This window comes from Amblyraja radiata, chromosome 14 (assembly GCF_010909765.2).
Source record: "Amblyraja radiata isolate CabotCenter1 chromosome 14, sAmbRad1.1.pri, whole genome shotgun sequence".
In the NCBI taxonomy this organism is placed as follows: Eukaryota; Metazoa; Chordata; class Chondrichthyes; order Rajiformes; family Rajidae; genus Amblyraja; species Amblyraja radiata.
Genome location: NC_045969.1, coordinates 53,455,864 through 53,476,045, shown reverse-complemented (window position 1 = coordinate 53,476,045; position 20,182 = coordinate 53,455,864). Strand labels below are relative to the sequence as shown.

Sequence of the window (20,182 nt, the reverse complement as noted above, 5' to 3'; positions counted from 1 at the left end):
TAAGTTGTGAATGGAAAAGAATATGGCTTAGTGAGAGATGAAGTGGACAGTGAGCTAAAATCCTTCCATTTGCTGAGTATTACAATTATTTGATAGGTAGACACAGGTTATATTTAAGACTGGTTTGTAGAAGTAATAGACACAGTGGCACAAACTAAACCCTGTAAATTTGGTCCTGACTGTTGTGCATAAATGCTGGGTAATTCATGAATAAAACTGAGCAATAAACCAAATACCGTTGACGGGGTAGTTGTGTGACAGTTTTTGCTTGTGCTTGTGTTACTGAAGCTCAGTATCCATTCCCCGTTTCTGTTCCAGACACTTCACAAGCTCCAGCCAGACCACCCAAACCACTGCCTCGGAGAACTGCCCCCGACGGTTACCAAAAGAAAAGTCAGCTTCAGGAACCAGCCCCTGTGCAGAGCAGCCAAGCTGGAGAAAACGTGGATGCAAAGATTGCAAAACTCATGGGCGAAGGCTACTCCTTTGAGGATGTAAAGCGAGCTCTTTTGATAGCTAACAACAAAGTAGAGATGGCACGAAGTATTTTAAGAGAATTTGCCTGCTATCCTCCTATTTCTCCGCGTCTCAATCCATAGCAGTGAGCTGTGTGTGTATGTGTGTGTATGGGTGCAAATCCCAAAGGATAGGTTTCTGAGGAGCACAGAGTTCTAAAGGAACGGTTAACAAACAGAACAATTGTGAAGCAGCTGTCTGGAGTCTACCTCTGTGGGTTTCCTGGGAAGGTTTAAAAGATAGAGTGACACCGATGTATTTTTGTTAGCCATAATGTTAAGATTCAGGGTTCAACTGAGAAGAAGAGAGTTTACTGTTTCACTCCTGTGAATTGCTTGAGATCTCTGCTGCTGCTTACCATTATCAAAAGAGTTTTACCAATCATCTGAACTTTCTTGTTGGAGTGGGAATTTCAGCCTTGTTGGCGGAAGTACTTATTGTATCTGGAATCTGGGAACCAGGCATTTCTGCTTCAGCATTCCTTTTTTTGTTATCTGCACTGATGGGGACACTGCCGTCTGACCTATTCCTTCCTCCAGCCCCTTGTTCCATCTAAAACACAGACTAAATCAAGAGGCTTTGATTTACTGCATTACCGTCTGTCCAGCAGGTGCAAAAAGCATGTGGCCTTCACTACTGAGTCTTTTCTGAGATAAAGTGAAATGTCTTTATTAAAAAAACTAATTTCTGAATGTAGAGTACATATATTTGTATATGTATTGCCAGTTGAGGTAATTTTTGACAGTAGCCTTTGCAATTTCCCCTTGTGCACAGCCGTTACTGCATATATTATATCTTGTTTCCCTTCTTAAGCCAATTCACCTGTATTCTGATAGAACAAAACTTATTTTGAGGTTTCTGGTTAATGCAACAAAAAATGTTGACCTATTTTTGTGAATTGTGACATCATTAATGGAATCAATTTCAAAGTAAAAATTGTCTTTTTATATTTTTAAATCATTTATAATGCTGGATATAGAGAAGCAATAGCATCAGAGGCAATGCGCAAGATCTGTGGACCTTGGGAGTGCCTGCTGAATGTAACACTCTGCCTGCATTCAGTTTTGTGGAACTGTGGAGAGGAGGCAGTGTCTTGACGTGTCTTGCCCAGTGGGACGAATGCACTTGGCATCACCACCCGCTTGTTGGGGAAATATTTGAGTGCGGTCATTTTTCCAATTCTGACATCATTGTAACTTAGAATTGATAATGGAGAACTATTCAGATTACACCTTGCACAGCTGAAATGATCAGTGACCACCTTAGTTTAAGAGCTGTAACGGATAATGGAAGATTTTGTTCCTGTTGATGCCTTTCTCCAGGCAATGATAAATAACCTCCACCCTGCCTCGTCATTTCTACTCGATCTTGGGGCCAATTGTTTGCCATTGTATAAATAAACGACGACCCTTCTGTAAGTTCAAGTCCATGAACATTGCAGGTGATTGCTTTTGATTTAATGGTTAAGTGCTCAATAGCCATTGAAACTTTTTGTCAACTACTCCTTAATAGGAGCTGTTCCAATTTTAAGATGCCTTGTTGTAAACTCGCTTGGAGGTTAGCTGGACAGATTAATACTTCCTGTGGAGATATTTTAGGTTATTAAATGAGTGCATTTGTCCTAAATTGTAGCGTGTCTATAACTTCAGTGGCTCATTCTCAGTGGCGTCAGAGGGATATCGTGGCTGCTGTACTCAAATTATGTCATGGAGTAATAATGCCCCCTACTGGAATACTAACAATATTATTGATAGTAATCTTCAACAAAAGAACCCGTCATGAGGGAATAATGCACTGTGTTTGTATTTTAAATGTATTTATGGATCCAGTAGTGCTTCTGACTCTTCATAACTTCCCCTGTGTTCAATGCAGTCGATTATGGCGAATTGTGTAAGTTGGACAAGTCACTTTAGTCGCCCACTATAGATCTCCAGCAGGGATTTATTTCCATTTGATCTTGGTATTGTATGATATCATCCAAGGAGGATCCCAGTGACCATGGCCAATCAAAGCCCCACCCGCCTGTCACTGGGGTACAGATTGTATGTTTGCCCTCCCTCAGCACATCCTCATCATTCTTGCCAATGTAGTGGGGAATTGCTGCTTTTCATTAAAAGTTACTTCATGGTAAGTCATTCAAATATATATTTTTAATATGCGCATCAGCAATAGTATCAGCATTATATTAAGTTGTATTTAAAACTATTTTCTGACACAAAAGCAGATAATTTATAATGATGATGGATGGCATCGAAGTACTGCCTTAGACATCTGTTGAGCTGAGGACTTTTAGTGGTTACTTGAAGCTTACCATTTGAATCTAAAGTGAAGCCGTCAGCGATACCGAGGAGATTAATTTTGTAATCAAGTTCAGAGAGGCACTTGCCTGAATGATTTACCTTGCTTAAATAAATGTGAATGACGTACTTTGCCAGGCACATCCATCAGAGATTTCTGATATTCAGGTTTTTGTTCATTCTCAACTTTTCCCTTTGCACTGGTCAGCTTGTTGGTTTCCTTATTTACTTTCCTTACCCCTTTTGAGTGTGAACGTTTGAAACTAAATAGCTATAATTTGCTTTAATGGCAAAATAAGAGGTTTCACTTTTGAAGCACGGGACACAAGACTTGTAAAACACAAAGTGCTGGAGGAACTGTGGGTCAGGCAGCATCCATTTCCCTCCACAGATGCTGCCTGGCCCACTGAGTTCTTCCAGCACTTTGTGTTTTGTTCCATGTTCCAGCATCTGCAGTTCCATGGTCTCACTAGAGCTGTATGTTGTTGACAGACTGGATTTTCCACACAACCCTGAATCGTCTAATACTCTGGATGTCTTTTTAGTGCCTTAATTTTGATTTGGTCTTTGGAGGGAATCTTGTGTATCCCCTAAAATAGATGCATTCTGTGACTAACGTGCAGTTCTAGTTGTGGTGGGTTGTAGGCACCAGCTGGTCTGCAGAGCAAAGTCGTTTGTGTCACAAGCCTGGAGAATGATGACAATGGCACCTCGTCCCTCTGTACAGGACCACAGTTGGTTCACTTTGGTCAAACGTGCTCAAAGTGTAAACACTTTTTAAATGGTGAAAGAGTCTTCAGCGGAACATGTGTAGGAAAGAAAGAACTCCTTCAAAGTAGACACACCTTGAGGAGCTTTTGCAGTGGGGTCTCGATCCAAAACGTCACCCATTCCTTCTCTCCAGAGATGCTGCCTGTCCCGCTGAGTTACTCCAGCATTTTGTGTCTACCTTCAGCGGAACATATTGTGGTGTGGCTATATCAACATTGATCTGTGCTCATGGACTGAAGGGACACACCTACTCTCCCTGAAATGATGCAGTGCGCTACCCAGTATTGCCTCCAGGTGGAAGCTTCTTCATTCTGCTCAAGTTCAGTGCAAGTCACCGGCCACCTTTTCTCTGAACACTGGGACTTGTTAAAGTGGCAGTAGTTTCTTAGATTTATTTTCATTTTAACTCAATGTTCTGTTGGAAAGAATGCCTTTCTATTTGTCTAATGTGGCAAACTAGTGTGTGCAATTAATTTATATTTTATTCAACATCCTTTTTATTTTTTTCAATTTTAAGTATTCAGCAATCTTTTAAATACTTTATCTGTTCTTGTAAAATATTTTATAAAATCAGTATTAACAAATAAATTGTGTCCATTTCTTATTTGTAACATGATTATTGCATCTGTATTGAAGCATTCTTATTTCCAGTAGGTGGTAAACACTGATATTGTGATATCTTTCACATAACAGACAGAATACTGGATCCGTCCTCCCATTTTGAAGAATACTGGATCCGTCCTCCCAGTTTGAGCTTGTAAGAAAACCCTCTGTGCATCCATTAACAGGATTACTAACTTACAATAAGTTGACTAACGGAAATTCCATTTTCAGGATGCAAAATTTCTGTCAGTTTGAGGTTAAAAGCCCCCCCATAATTTTTTGCTATTTTCCCATTAAATCTTTTCCAATCAAGAACAAAATAAATCTGCCATGCATGCCTGCGGATGTGTGCCTCAGTGCCACCTTCCTTCACCAGTGAGTTATGCCTGGATACCTTCACTTTCTGAAGATCAGTGGAGCTGCCTTCAATTCACTGTGTACTGATTGCTGCACATCGCTGATGTAGCGGATCATTGCACCTTGGCTGTGCCTCTGTTGGAGGTCTCTTGGTTCCAGACACCCAAGTCAGGGAAACCCTGCATCTCCCCACTCGGGATATGTAAGAATACTCGAGGTTACTCCATGAGATGCCCTGATTTTTTTCACCCGATTGATCTCCTCGTGTATCATCCCACTACACAGGAGTTGACCTTGTGCTGCGATCCTCCGATGTGAACACACCGTGGAGCTTTGAGAGATCTACCTGCTCGCATCCTTTTCAACATAGGTCAATGGATGTACAGTTGCAGGCTGTTGTCAGATGTTGATGTTCTGTGGTTTGTGTGCAAGGATACCAGGGCACGTTGAGCATCATGCCTGGTTAAAAATACTTGTTCATTTTCATGTGATAGGAGCAGAATTAGGCTATTTGAACCATTAAGTTTACTGCCATTTTTTCCTAATGAGCTGTCTGATCTCATAAGCCACGTTATATTCCATCTTCCATTCACCCGGCTGGCTGGCTCTTCCCTTCCATAGCGCACACCACCGCCCATCTTTTCGTCAGAGGTAGCCTGACATGTTGCACACCTTCTTCATCCAGATCACGGATTGCTGGACTTTGAACAGCCGAGGGAGGCCCAGTGCTGATCACGGTACACTCCGCTATTCAGTCTCCCAACCCAAAATTAACCCATCTATGCCCACTCTTGTGTTCACGAACCAATCCTCAATCCATGCCAATATCAGCAATGTTCGCACTCTTAAATTTGTTGTCCTCAGCTTGACCCATGACCCTTTGAAAGCCCATCAACTTGTTCCTCATATCCTCCAGAAAAGTTCAAATAGATTTATCAAAGATGATTTCATTTTCATAAATCTAAGACCGCTCAACCCCATTGTTTTCCAAGTTCCCTTAACAACAGATTCTATCATTTTCTCTGAGTGTTATCAGGTTAACTGGCCTGCAGTGCCTGTTTCTACCTGCTTCCTATCCTCAATGCCAGGGTTACCTGTACTACCTTCCCGTCACAGTTCTGCTGCAGAGTCTGCAGAAACTTGGAAAATACCAAGCACCATCTTCGTTGCCATCCCTTCAGTCTTGGGATGGTGGGCATCAGGTTGTGGGAATTTATTGCCTTGTGATGTCGTTACTGTTCCCTATGCAACATTTCTACTGGCAGCAAATCTCTAAGCCCCCCCCCCCCCCCCCCCCCTACCCCTTCGCTTGCTAAGATAATCCCCTATTCTGCATCAACTTGCTGAGCCTTGGACCACCTATGCTGAATTCTGACAGGCACTTTTTATTTGATCTAAGACATCGTGTATTGATAGCCACTGCTGCATCACCTCACCTGTCTTATTTTCCTTTTGTCAACTAATGTATTCATTTTTAATTAATCTTCTTCCCCTAACCTTTGCCCATCCTAATCAAGAGCCTATAAATCTCCACCTTAAAAATACAGAAGTCTTGGCCTCCACAAGCCAAGTCAGTGTATATTTTTAAGGCAGAGATAGATAGATTTTTGATTAGTATGGGCGTCGGGTTATGGGGAGAAGGCAGGAGAATGGGGTTAAGAGGGGAAGATCAGTCATGATTGAATGGTGGAATAGACGATGGGCCGAATGGCCTAATTCTGCTCCTATATCTTATGAACGTATGAACCGTCTGTGGCAATGCATTCCACAGATTCACCACCCTCTGGCTAAAGAAATTCCTCCTCGCCTCCATTATGGAGGTATGTCCTTTTATGCTGTTGCTGTGCCCTCTGATTCTGGATGCTCCAACTACTGGAAACATTCTCTCCACATCCACGGTATCCAGGCCTTTCATTATCTGGTAGATTTCAATGAGATCCACCCCTCTCCCTTCTAAACTCCAGCGAGTACAGGCCCAGGGTCTTCAAATGCTCATCATATGTTAACCCAATCATCCCCAGGATCATTCTTGTAATCCTCTGGACCCTCTCCCACTCCATCCCAGCCTTCCTCAGATATGGGGCCCAATGCAGCTCACAATACTCCAAATGTGGCCTGATCAGCGGCTTATAAATCCTCAGCAATACATCCCTGCTGTGACTGAACCGAAACAGCTCCATTGGCGTGAACAATGTACGGCCGGGTTAATTAAAAAAAATTGGCACAATGATACAAATAACAAGTCTGATATGAGTTTTGTCCAACAGGCAGATCATTTTCTTCATTATTTAGCTGTCTCTGTTATCTTGGCCATGTCTTATTGTTATCCACCTTTCCAACTGGTTTTAATAAGTAGAAAATATTGAATAATATTTAACATAACTTACTCCAAATGTTGGTTTTAAACATCCTTCACATTGACGGGTTGCTCAAGAAGCCTTCCATACTCTGACCCTCACCCTAGTCAATGCAACACCTGTTCGCCACGAGAGTACAACACCAGGGTTGTGCATTCACCATCCAGTTTCTAACTACTGCCTGGTTGCTGCTTCCGTTGTATGTGTACAACTTCACTGTACCTTAATTGGTACACGTGACAATAAACTGACCTTGAAACCTTGTAGATGTAAAGTCCACATCCTGCGTCGCCCTTCATGCCATTAGAAGTATTTTTGACCAATTCTTAAAACAAGTGCCTACTGCTCCTTTCCACTGAAGTGCTTGAGGCTTGTTCCTATGTTATACATTCCTTGTGAATGTTACAGGGAGAGGTGAGATGCAGAGAATTTTGGCAATCAGTTTTGGTGAGTTATTAAAACTTCACCACTGTAAGAGCCATTTATGCTTAGGCTAGCTACTGTTGGCATATTATATTATTTTGTCTAGATATTTCGAGCAGTATTATTTTGAACACTAGGGGGCAAACATTTGATGCATAGATGGGCGTTACATCAGATAGGGAGTGACCAGATCAGACCATGCACGGGTGGAGAGACACAGTTCTCACCAGATGGTAAGAACGGAAAGCTATAATTTGTATAATAATGATAAAGAGGATCTGGTGCGTTCATCTCTTTGTTTGTACAACTACTTCAATAAAGAACCAATTAAGCTGGAAATAACAACGGGAAGATCTGTTCTTTTCGTCTGCGTAATATCACTCCTACTTACCCGTGTAGTAATGGCAACGGAAAGTTGGACATTGAAAAAGTTAGAAATTACCATTACATCCACCATTTATTGTCTAGCAGGTTTTTAAATGTTGCTGTCAGTACAGGGTTTTGCATTCTAATTTAATGATTTACTTTTTGTGGGATTCAGTGTGAAACAGCAGAATAAGGTAAAGAGAGTGGGTGTGGATATTGTGATTAACCTTCAGTTGTGTGGCTGCTTAAGATTGCAATATTCTGTTTCTGGGCTTAAACATTTTCAAACTCGGTCCTATTGACTGGAAGTGTGCCGAAAGATATTGAATAATTGTGGCACAACTTCCTAGAATAAAGTGAGAGCAAAATGTGTTGATATTGAAATTTCAGGATAAATGTTAGTGATGGCGTAATCTTGCATTGCCTGAAGAGATAAATTTTAGTGCTGTAATATTAGCAAACATGAAATTTAAACTGGAATTAATGTACATATTGGTTGATATTAATTGTTTGATGTAAGATTGTAATTGTAGAACTTGACACCACAGGTACTCGTGTGATTTGGTCTTCCCGTAAACTAGTCTAATCCCAGACACCAGGCCTCAGCCTCTCCCCTGTACAGTGTAGGAGTGAATGTGCCCAGGCTTTACCCCACACATCTCCTTTAAACATCCCCCACTCACCTTAAAGCTCTTCTTTCCAGTCTTTGTCATTTGCACCTTGGGGGAAAAACGTTCCAATTGTCTATCCTATCCATGCCTCTCATAATTCTGTGTACATGTATGAGGTCTTCCCGCATCCTCCTCCGCTCCAGAGAAAACAATCCAAGTCTGATGGGACTGAAGACTTATAAGTCCCCAGGGCCGGATGGTCTGCTCAGGGTGCTCAAGTAGGTAGCTCTAGAAATCGTGGACACATTGGTGATCATTTTCCAATGTTATCTCGACTGGATCAGTTCCTGTGGACTGGAAGGTAGCCAATGTTATCCCACTTTTTAAGAAAGGAGGGAGAGAAAGCATGGAATTATAGACCAGTTAGCCTTACATCAGTGGTGGGGAAGATGCTGGAATCAATTATTAATGTAATAGCGGCGCATTTGGATAGCAGCAACAGGATCGGTCCAAGAGCATGGATTTACGAAGGGGAAATCATGCTTGACTAAATCTTCTGGAATTTTTTGAGGATGTAACAAGTAATATGGATACTTTCAGAAAGCCTTTGACAAGGTCCCACACAGATCAGTGGACAACATTAGAGCACATGGTATTGAGGGTAGGGTATTGACATGGATAGAAAATTGCTTGGCAAACAGGAAACAATGAGTAGGAATTAACGGGTCCCTTTCAGAACGGCAGGTAGTGACTAGTGGGGTGCCACAAGGCTCGGTGCTGCGACTGCAGCTATTTACAATATAAATGATTTAGATGAAGGGATTAAAAATAACATTAGCAAATTTGCAGATGACACAAAGCTGGGTGGCAGTGTGAACTGTGAATTGGATGCTATGAGGATGCAGGGTGACTTGGACAGGTTGGGTGAGTGTGCAGATGCAGTATAATGTGGATAAATGTGAGATTATGCTCTTTGGTGGCAAGAACAAGTAGGAAGATTATTATCTGTGTGGTATCAGATTAGGAAAAGAGGAAGTGCAATTAGTCACTGAAAGTAAGCATGCAGGTATAGCAGGCAGTGAAGAAAGCTCATGAGAGGAGTTGGCCTTCATGAGAGGAGTTGAGTATAGGAGCAAAGAGGTCCTACAGTTGTACAGCGCCCTGGTGAGCCACACCGGGAGTTTTGTGTGCAGTTTTGGTCTCCTAATTTGAGGAAGGACATTCTTGATATTGAGGGCGTGCAGCGCAGGTTCACGAGGTTAATTCCCAGGATGGTGGGACTGTCATATAATGAAAGAATGGAATAACTGGACTTGTATTCACTGGAATTTAGAAGGATGAGAGGAGATCTTATTATTAAGGGATTGGACACGGTAGATGCAGGAAACGTGTTCCCGTTGTTGGGGGAGTCCATAACCAAGGGCCACAGTTTTAAGAATAAGGGGTAGGCCATTTAGAACTGAGACGAGGAAATACTTTTTCACCCAAAGTTGTGAATTTGTGGAATTATCTGCCTCAGAAGGCAGTGAATGCCTTCACTGGATGCATTCCAAAGAGAGTTAGATAGAGGTCTTAGGGCTAGCAGAATGAAGGGAGATGGAGAGAAGGCAGGAACGGGGTACTGATTGTGGGTGATCAGCCATGATCACATTGAATGGCACTGCTGGCTCGAAGGGCCGAATGGCCTACTCCTGCACCTATTTTCTATGTAACTTCTCCCTCTAGCTAATGGTCCCAAATCGCGGCATTTTTCTGGCAAACCTCCTCTGCACATTTTCCAAAGCCTCTGCAACCTTCCTGTAATGGGGCGACCAGAACTGTACGCAATACTCCAAATGCAGCCCAGCTAAAGTCCTATAAAGCTGCATCACGACTTCCTGAATCATTGCCCCAACCTAAGAAGGCAAGCATGCCATATGCCACCTTTAACAATGTATTACTTGTGTATCACGTTCAGGGAGCTATGGACTTGGACCCCAGCTGACTTTCAAACTTTCTGGAGTATTATAAATTTGACCGATGTTCCACTACGGCTATGATATGTAGATGTGTTCCTAAGACACCTCACGTTAACACAAATTGTGTTATGAAAATAATTGTGTCAATGGGGAATGGGAGCTGGTGAATAGAATAGTGAGTTTCACAATAAGCGGTATTCAGACTGCGCATGCCCAGGTCATAGGTCACTAGCTATAAAATAGTCTTGGCAACGGTGGTGCTGCATTATGTGCAGGCTTGCGTTTCGGTTGGGGTTGGCTCTCTATCGCTGTGGGTGCTGTTGGGCCGTCCCCTCCCCGCTGTCCCGTCCCTGTCCGGAGGTGTCCACGGTGGCCCTGGGCTGGCGGGTGGCCCCGGACTTGCAGCCGCTGGCACCAACTCGGCTCTGCCTGTCCAGCTGGGTTTGTCGGCAGCCCTCCACCTCCACCCCCTCCCTTGCCCAGTGTCTGGGCCAGCTCCAACTCCAGGTCGGGGCTGAAGGCAGCCTGCATCGTGGCCCAGTCTAGTGCCTGGCCGGAGGAGGCCGAGCACAGGCTGGCGCTCTAGCGCAGGTGAGGCCGGGGCCCTCGCTTCTCCTCAGGGTTGTGGATGAAGTGGCAGCGGGTACCGTAGGGGCAGAAGCCGGTGGTGTGCAAGGTATGGCTTGTACTTGGGGTAGCGGCTGAGGAACTGCCACGTTGCCGTAGCGGCCCAACGGGGAGCGGGTTCCTCTGGAGTTGGAGAGGGGTTGGGCTGGAGTTGGCGCTGACTGTGGGTCTGGGGCCGCTGGTGTTGTTGGTAGTCGGGCTGTCGGTTGGCCCGGTGGGAAAGGCGGAGGTGAGCTGGGGTTGGTGCTTCTCCACGCTGGGCCTGGGGGCTGGTGTCCAGTCGTCCGGACATCGGCAGCTCTTGTGGGTTCTCCCCTGCGCCGGTTCCCCACTCCCGGCCTGCCCGGTCTCTGCTCCTCCCCCCCCCCCCCCCATCTCCCACTGAAAAAAGACCAAAAAAATCGGACCCAAACAAAACTCACAGAATCTACAGCGCTTCGTTCGATTTTTATTGATAGCGTTCGACCTTTGACAAATCTCATGATTTCCTTGCGTTTTTCAGAATACCGAACTCGCTTATAACAAAGTTATTTTTCACACAGGGTTTGCAAAAATAAATATCTTTTCAATAGCTGTGCTTGCTGAAAATATTAAAGGCTGTAATCATTGCAAAAGGGTCAATAGAAGCAAGTGCTTGTCAATTTCAGTGGCTTCCTGCAGTTAAACTGAGACATTAAGTGACATTCGTGCCTGATTATTGCGGGGAGGTTACTGGAAAAGCGGGGGTTTTCCTCCCTGTACTGTTTAAATGCGAGACAGCTTTTTTCCCCCCCCCGTTGTCAATTTCCGAAGTTACTTTTAAGTGGCTCTTTAGTTCCCAATCGCATTATAACCAGTATGGCCCGTGTAATATTATTAGATTAGTTTAGATTATTTAATGACCACACAGTCAAGCTGGTGGAATTCAGGTTCAGTACAGGATGTTACAAGGTAGGCTGATTCCCATCAAACATAACATAAAACACAACATCATACAATATACAGTACATGCATGGGGAGGATATGTGCTGTTATCATAGTGTGTTCAGAATTCGGATTGCGTGTGGGTAAAAACTGTTTTTAAATCGAGATGTCTTGGCGGGCAGTGAGCTGTAGCGCCTTCCTGATGGCAGCAGGTGGAAGATGTGGTGAGCTGGGTGGGAGGGATCAGAGATGATTTTCTTCACCCTTGACACGGACCGTTTGTGATGGAGTGATTCTATTGATGGAAGGGGAGTGCTGATGATTTTGGATGCTTTGTTAACTATGCGTTGTAATTTATTACGGGAGTGAGTGTCTAAACTGCTGAACCAGACTAATTGATGAAGTGAGCATGCTTTGGATGCTCCATCGTTTTATATTCACATCATGTTAATATGGATATGCGTTATAGTAGAACATCCTGCATTTGTAGTTTGTTGCTTCATGGGTTAGGTGGCATGTTATGACACCTGTCAGTTGTTTCTTGTATAATGGGCTGCTACTTTAGTAGTTAGAATGAAGGAAACATTTTTTTGGCAATACATTCCATATTCGCTGCATAATTACACTTAACAGATTACCTTATGTAAAGATCCAAGTTCATTTAAACCCTTACACGGGATCAGACAAATTGAGCAGGTAGGTAATTGCACTTGCATTGATTGATCGTATATTGGCCAGAGGTTCTTCTGTGATGTAGAAATAAGGAATTGTAGATGCTGGTTTATACCAAAGATAGACACAAAGTGCTGGAGTAAGCATGTCTGGGAAAAATGGATAGGTGACATTTTATGTTGGGAACCTTCTTCCAACTGAAAGTAGGGGGTGAGGTGAAGAGCGGGGCTGGGTGAAGAGCTGGAGGCAAGAAAAGATCAGGGCTGGCCACAAATGGCCTTAGGCAGGTCTATAACCTGGTGGGCCCAATGTTTGTTAGAGAAGGTGAACTCAAGAGGGAAACAATGTGGAGAACTGTGGTCTGGTAAAACGACTAGGGTGAAGGAAGAGGGTGAGTGGGGCAGGAGCATGTAAATAGAAGTTAGTTAAAATGAGAGAATTCAATGTTCATACCGCTGGGTTGTAAGCTACCCAAGCAAAATATGAGATGCTGTTCCTCCAATTTACACTGGGCCCCTGGCAATGGAGGATTCCCATACAGGACAGAAAGGCCAGAATGGGAAGGGAAGTAGAAATGATTGGTAACCGGGAGAACACGTAGGTCTACGTGGACCAAGCTTAGGAGGAGATTGCTGGGGCCTTGACCAAGATATCAGTGTCTTTTTGCTGCAGGCAAGATCCCAGAAGATTGGAAATAGCAATGCTGTTCCTTTGTTTAAACAGGGAAATTGAGATAACTCAGGAAAGTATGCAACGGTGAGCTTTACATTAGCAGTAGGAAAATAAATGGAAAATCTTAAGGAGAGGGTTTACTCACATTTGGAAAGGCATGGACTTATTGGGGAGAGCCAGCATGGCTTTGTGCCGGTGAGGTCATGTCACGCAAACATGTTTTTTTTATTAGGTAATGCCGGTGATTGATGAGGGTAAGGCACTGGATGTTGTGAAGGATTTGACTATGTTCTTTGTGAGAGGCTGCTCCGGGGTGGGGAACATTTTCATGTTGGAATGCTGCATTAAGTTAGCTGTAATCTAATAAGGCCACATCCAAGAAACTTCAATTAGATATACATCAAAATGTACATTATTTTGTAAAAATCTAACTACTATGTACTAACTTCAAGAAAATGAAAACATTTTGTTAATTCTAAAGTTAACTAACCTTTTAATGACTTTGTTGTAACGGCTTTTTGTGGGAAAGCATTTGAATATTTGATTGCAACATGGAGGAACACAGTTTCAGCTGATCTTCTAGATGGGTATCTGTCATTTGTGACCTTAAGGGCATCTTGGTTTGGGTTAAGTAGGAGAATGTAGATTCGCAGCAATAAGTGGTTGAAGAACAGGAAAGCATTTTTCGTGCATGTTGCCGAAGACGTGGGTATTCTGTTGCATTTTTCCATATTTCAATCTGATCTTTCTTAGCGTCAAATAAGGACTTTAAAATGTCATCTTCTGAGAGCTCAATTCCATTTGTAGTTCTTTCCGAGCCTTGGAGATATCAACCAGGTGAGGTTGAAATGCTAATTTGAGTGTAATGTCATGATTCTCAAAGTCAGTGAACCTTTCATTGTATTCTTTAATTAATAAGTCTATAACGGCTGCGTATTCTTCATATGATTCACATGAATCCTCCTGCTCATCAATGACCTGGTCGTCAAGTTAGGAAAATGGCGTCAAGTTGGGAAAAGGGGAAGTACAACGGGATCTGGGGGTCCTTGTACATCAGTGTATGAATGTAAGCAAGCAGGTACAGCAGGCAGTGAAGAAAGCGATGGCATGTCGTCCTTTATAACAAGAGGAATCTAATATAGGAGCAAAGAGGTCCTTCTGCAGTTGTACAGAGCCCTAGTGAGACCACACCTGGAGTATTGTGTGCAGTTTTGGTTCCCTAATTTGAGGAAGGACATTCTTGCTATTGAGGGAGTGCAGAGTAGGTTTACAAGGTTAATTCCCGGGATGGCGGGACTGTCATATGCTGAGAGAATGGAGCGGCTGGGCTTGTACACTCTGGAGTTTAGAAGGATGAGGGGGATCTCATTGAAACATATAAGATTGTTAAGCGTTTGGACACGCTAGAGGCAGGAAACATGTTCCCGTTGTTGGGGAGTCCAGAACCAGGGGCCACAGTTTAAGAATAAGGAGTAAGCCATTTAGAACTGAGATGAGGAAACACTTTTTCTCACAGAGAGTGGTGAGTCTGTGGAATTCTCTGCCTCAGAGGGCGGAGGAGGCAGGTTCTCTGGATGCTTTCAAGAGAGAGCTATATAGGGCTCTTAAAAATAGCGGAGTAAGGGGATATTGGGAGAAGGCAGGAGCGAGGGGGTACTGATTGGGGATGATCAGCCATGATCGCATTGAATGGCGGTGCTGGCTCGAAGGGCTGAATGGCCTACTCCTGCACCTATTGTCTATTGACCTTCGTTAACTGGGGAAAATGTTCATCCAAAATTTCATTTTGAAGAAGAGTTTTGAAAAAAGATAGCTTTTTTCGAAATGCTTGGATTTTTTGCCACATAATCATAAACTTAGTTTTACCTTGCAAAGAAAGATTCAAGTTATTTTGCTTTGACATACCACACAGAAATGCAGTATTTCTATAGAAATCTTCTTTCAATAATTCACATTGCTGGTTCTGTTCTTCGTGAAATTCATAATCAACACGCTTTACAATGATATGGCAAATCCACACTGAATGCCTCATCGTCCAACTTTAGCATATTACGAAACTGGCGATGCCGTGTTGCATTTGCACGAATATAATTAACAATACTTATAACTTGTTGCAAAGTGTCACAAAATAGTAGATTTAGCACAGAGATTTTGCAGATGTAAGATACAATGAAAAGAAATGAGAGCATCTGGATCTGATAATACCTTTTTTATCTGTGCAATAAACCTTTCACGTTTTCCTGTCAAGGAAGGTGCACCGTCTGTACATACACTCACTAAATTGACCAAATCCCGTTCAACTTCACAACATTTATCATGAAAGTTGTTGAAGAAATCTTTCCCTCGTGTTCTACCCATAAGAGTGCCCAAACTGCGTAACTCTTCGTAGCAAAGAAAATCTTCTGTTATGGCCTGAATTAATTATAAAACCTGCGCCGAGTCAGTATTATCAGTTGATTCATCCAAAGCGATTGAATAATATGTATTTTCCTTTTGGAGTATTGTGTGAAGTTTTCTGTTACGTTGAGGGCTACTTCATCCTAATCATGCATTTGCAAACTTGCTCAGCTCTTCTGCAAAACCCTCATACATATTAACAAAAAGAAGGACATCTGGACCTCACCTCATCCTCACAGCTTGCAGCTTTCACAGAAAGAGCCCAAGCAGGCTTTGGAAATACAGAGATTCTCGATTTTGTGACATCTTTTATTTGGATTAATTCAAAAGGCCGCATTAATGGCCTTAAGGCCGCAGGTTCCCCGCCCCTGGGCTGATCCATAAGATCAAGTCACATGGAATCCCCTGTGAGTTGGGAGGTTGGATTCAAAATTAGCTCGGCCATAGCCAGGAAGTAGTGGTGGAAGGGGTTATTCCATCAGCAGTTTGGTGCCATGGGGCATTCTGCAAGGATCATTGCTGGAACCTCATTGTTTAGGATATATAAAAATTAATTAGTCGAAAATGTCAGTAGCTGACAGCACACAATTTGATGGAATTCCAGGTTAGTTCAGAGATACAGCGCGGAAACAGGCCCTTCGGCCAACACACTAACAACGATACTGCATACAGGTGAGTTGGAAATTTGGGCTATGAAATGACAAATGGAGTTTAATTCAGATAAGTGTGAGGTGATGCATATTGAGAGATCAAATAGAAAAGGAAAGTATACAGTAAGCGTGAGGAGCCTGTTGAGCTTTGAGGTAGAGGTATCTTGGGGTGCAAGTCCATAACTTTCTGAAAGTGGATTGGTGGTAAAGAAGGCGTGTGATATTCTTGCCTTTGTTGTTTGGGGCATTGAGTCATAGGAGCAGAATTAGGCCATTCGCCCCCCCCTCGAGTCCCCTCTGCCATTCAATCATGGTTGATTTCTCTTTCAACCCCAATCTACTGCCTTCTCTCCATCACCCCTGACACCCTTGCTAATCGAGAATCTGTCAATCTGCTTTAAAAATACCCAATGATTTGGCCTCCACAGCCGTCTGTGGTAATGAATTCCAGATTCACTATCCTATGACTAAAGAAATTCCTCATCTTTCTAAAGGTACATCCTTTTATTCTGAGATTGTGCCCTCTTCCGAGACACTCCCACTAGTGGAAACATCCTGTCCTCATCCACTCTGTCCACCCCTTTCACTATTCTGTAAGTTTCACTGAGGTCCCTCGCATCCTTCTAAATTCCTGCGAGTACAGGCCCAGTGCCGTCAAACACCGTCCATTAACCCAAGCGCCCATGGTGTTATTCTTGTAAACTTCCTCTGCACCGTCTCCAACTCCAGCAGATCCCCCCTCAGATATGGCGTCCAAAACTGCTCACAATACTCCAAATGCAGCTGCACAAAGCCTCAGGATTACATCCCTGTCTTTATATTCTGGTCCTCCCAAAATAAATGCTAACAGTTGGGAAGTTGTATTGTAGTGGTGTACAACATTGATTAGGCTGCATTTGACCAGTTCTGGTCACTGAATTACAAGAAGAATGTGGAGGTTTGGGAGAGAGTGCAGAATATGTTTGTCAGATGGTGCCCAAATTAGAGTGCATTAGCTCTAAGGAGAGGTTGGACAAAGTTAGATTGTTTTCTCTGGTGGAGCGGAGGGGAGACCCGATAGACAGGGTAGACTGTCAAAAGCCTTTTGCCTAGTGGAAATATCGTATATTAGAAATCATAGGTTTGGAGTGGAAAAAGTTGAAAAGAGATTTAAGACAAGTTTGCTTTTTTTACACAGTTTGGTCAGTGTTTGAAACATGCTGCCAGGGATGGTGGAAGCTCATACAATAATGTTTGAGAGATGCATGAACATGCAGGGAATGGAGAAATATGGGTCATAGGGGATTATTTTAGATGGTATCAGCGCAGATCCCCGAGCTGTACTCTTTCCCTCTCCTTCCCACAGATGACTGTATCAGGCTACACTCGATGCCCACCCCCACCTTCAACATTGTCCTTGGTCAACCAGGCTGGTGTGTCCAGCAACTTAACTCTTTATACCAACTTTTTCCATCATTACACATATTTAATCGTTGTTTCTGCTAATTCAAATTGACAACCCTTGTTCTTAAACGTTTCCATGAATAATACATACACATTGGACCATTTAAAGCTTCAAAACATTTATTTTTAGCAAACTGGAAAGATTAAGGTCAAGAATTGTTTTTATACAAGAATCGGACTAATGAGGCTTTTGCCACATGATGACCAGATACATTATATTCCACTCTCATTACAGCTGAGCCTGCAACATGTTTCTGCCGCTTACATGTTGCAGCCACTTATTTATGCAGATGGGTCTGTATGGATCCATGTTGCAAAGTCAGAGACCAACAATGATTTCCCCTGCTTTCATTGAGAATTATTCAATTAATAATTAAGAAATTGCAATTTTTAGTGGATCTATATACAAAACAAAATACTATATCTCTGATTAATGAATAAAAATACAGCTGTCATTTTGTACAACCAATTATCTATGCAGCTAACCTCACCAATTTTTGGGAGTTGGGCCTGAAGAGAGCTGATGTTTCAAATCTGCAAACTCTGAAAATGCTGCAACAAACATTTGGCAAATGTAATTATTAAGTTTAAATCATTATAATTAATGAAACAAAGGATAATGAATAGGAATTATAATTTTCTGAAAAATAAGTAGTGTCCCTTATTAGGTTGCTCTGAAACAATTTGAATACATTTCAAGAAAGGTTGTCATGGATTTATCAAAAAAACTGTTCATTCAGTAATTAATATTTTTATTACAAATTAAATGCCTGATCAATTGCTATCTTTTTTTCAAAAGCAGATAAAAACATAGGGTTCCATTCTGTGTGTAGTGATATAAACAGGCCTGAGTGCATTTCCATGTTACACTTAGAACGTATCTTTTTCCATCAATAATTTTCCTCAAGTGATGTCTAATTATAGGCTAATTACATAAAACCACCTACCAAGTGGAAAATAATTCTTGTAAACAAAAATAATCTGAATTGCTATTACTGTTTCTATTTGACCTCTTCAAATATTTTTCATTGTTTTGGATGCTTTCTGCCCCATCACACTCGTGTGAAAGAGCCTCAGTTTAGTTTAAAATGTTGCATTAATTATATATTTACACCTTTCCAATTCTGTTCAATTCTGCCAAGAGATACTTCAACTGAAAATATTCACATGCAAATGTCTCCAATGTGATGTAAGTGTGAGGGGAGGAAGGTGGAGATGCATTGAAACTGGCCGATACACTGTGTTTTAAGCTCGATAACTGGTTAAATTAGCAGCAGGTAAAATATGATAAGGAAATTTCAAATGCAAGCCAGTACTGAGAGAGGGACTGTGACCCTCCACTATAAAGCTGCTGCTGTGAAAGCAGAAACTGCAGATGCTGGTTTCTGTTCAACAGCCCATTAACCCCAATTTCCATCTGTTTTGAATCATCCTTTTGAATGCTCACAGAAAGACTAAACTCAATTATTTTTAATTTGTCCTCCTTCCTCTTTCTAGGAGATTCCTCAACCATGTTTCCAAACAGAAAATTCAGAGCTCAGGGTTATATGAGTTAATGTAAGTTCTGTTGAAATCCTAAAATGATTTAAGATAAACTCAGATAGTGGACTTCTGGAAATCTTTGCATTGTAACAGATCTTACTGACTGAAATTGCCAAAGAAATTAACCTGAAGCTAATATTTCATAAACAATTAAGCATGATCCACATTAACCCATAAACCAGTGCCATAAGGGAAATGACACGTGAAAGCATTCACCACCCCCAGTAATATTGTTAACATGTAAAGCAAACACATCAGTGCAGAAATTCAAAACAATGAAACACTTAAAAAGCCTTGCTTGCTACTACTTTCTTATTCCTTTGGAGGACTGAGTACCTTGATGTAAGTGAAAACTTAGTCATAGATTGAATCCATAATAAAGGTTGTGGCATATTACCTAGTCTTTGTTGTGTGTGGGAGAGGAGAATTTCTCCTTTACAGTTGGTTAGGTAAAATGCTACTTCAGCCCTCAGAGCAACAAACAGTTCAATGGTGTTTCATTAGAAATATTTGGATATTCAGCTGCAGTTTTCTGTACATCTGTGTCTTGAGAGATAAGGCATTGCCAGTGGTGGCGCATGGCAATTTCAACTCCTGCCAATGTCAGCGTGTTTTATAATGTGCTTGTGTCAGTGACATTCGCATCCTTCACCGATCGATGCTTTTCTTCCCTGGAAAGGTGACCAAAAACACGCTATTGTCAGCAAACCGGAGAGTCGCTTTAAAATTCACGAGTCCAAATCCTGATGGAGCATCATATCACATTGTTAACTTTCATTGTACCCTAATGCTTGAATACAACTGGCAGATTTATGCTATGTGCAACCTGATAACAGCAAGGTCACTGGTATCTGGATCACTGTTTTCATAATTAAAGGTAACATACATGCGCATGTCAGATTCCAAAATGCCAGTTTAAGGTTCATCACAATTAGAATTAAACAACATATGTGGGGCAATTATAGGGACTTTGAGAATCTCTATGCACTTAACAGAAATACCAATTATTTATAATAG

At 42.2% G+C, this 20,182-nt stretch overlaps 2 protein-coding genes across 2 annotated transcripts in view; one reads left to right on the top strand and one right to left on the bottom strand.

The window, feature by feature from the left end:
• Positions 1–4,188, top strand: part of cblb (Cbl proto-oncogene B) — a 134,123-nt gene extending 129,935 nt beyond the window's left edge. The window contains exon 17 of the mRNA XM_033033366.1: positions 319–4,188. Within this exon, the coding sequence (XP_032889257.1) occupies positions 319–599 (281 nt within the window). The 3' untranslated portion in view covers positions 600–4,188. The remainder of the gene's footprint in view (positions 1–318) is intronic.
• A 13,537-nt stretch (positions 4,189–17,725) lies between these two features.
• The window catches only part of alcam (activated leukocyte cell adhesion molecule), a 229,750-nt gene continuing 227,293 nt past the window's right edge, over positions 17,726–20,182 (bottom strand). Inside the window, exon 16 of the mRNA XM_033033365.1 lies at positions 17,726–19,836. The gene's annotated coding sequence lies outside the window, so the exon portion shown is untranslated. The remainder of the gene's footprint in view (positions 19,837–20,182) is intronic.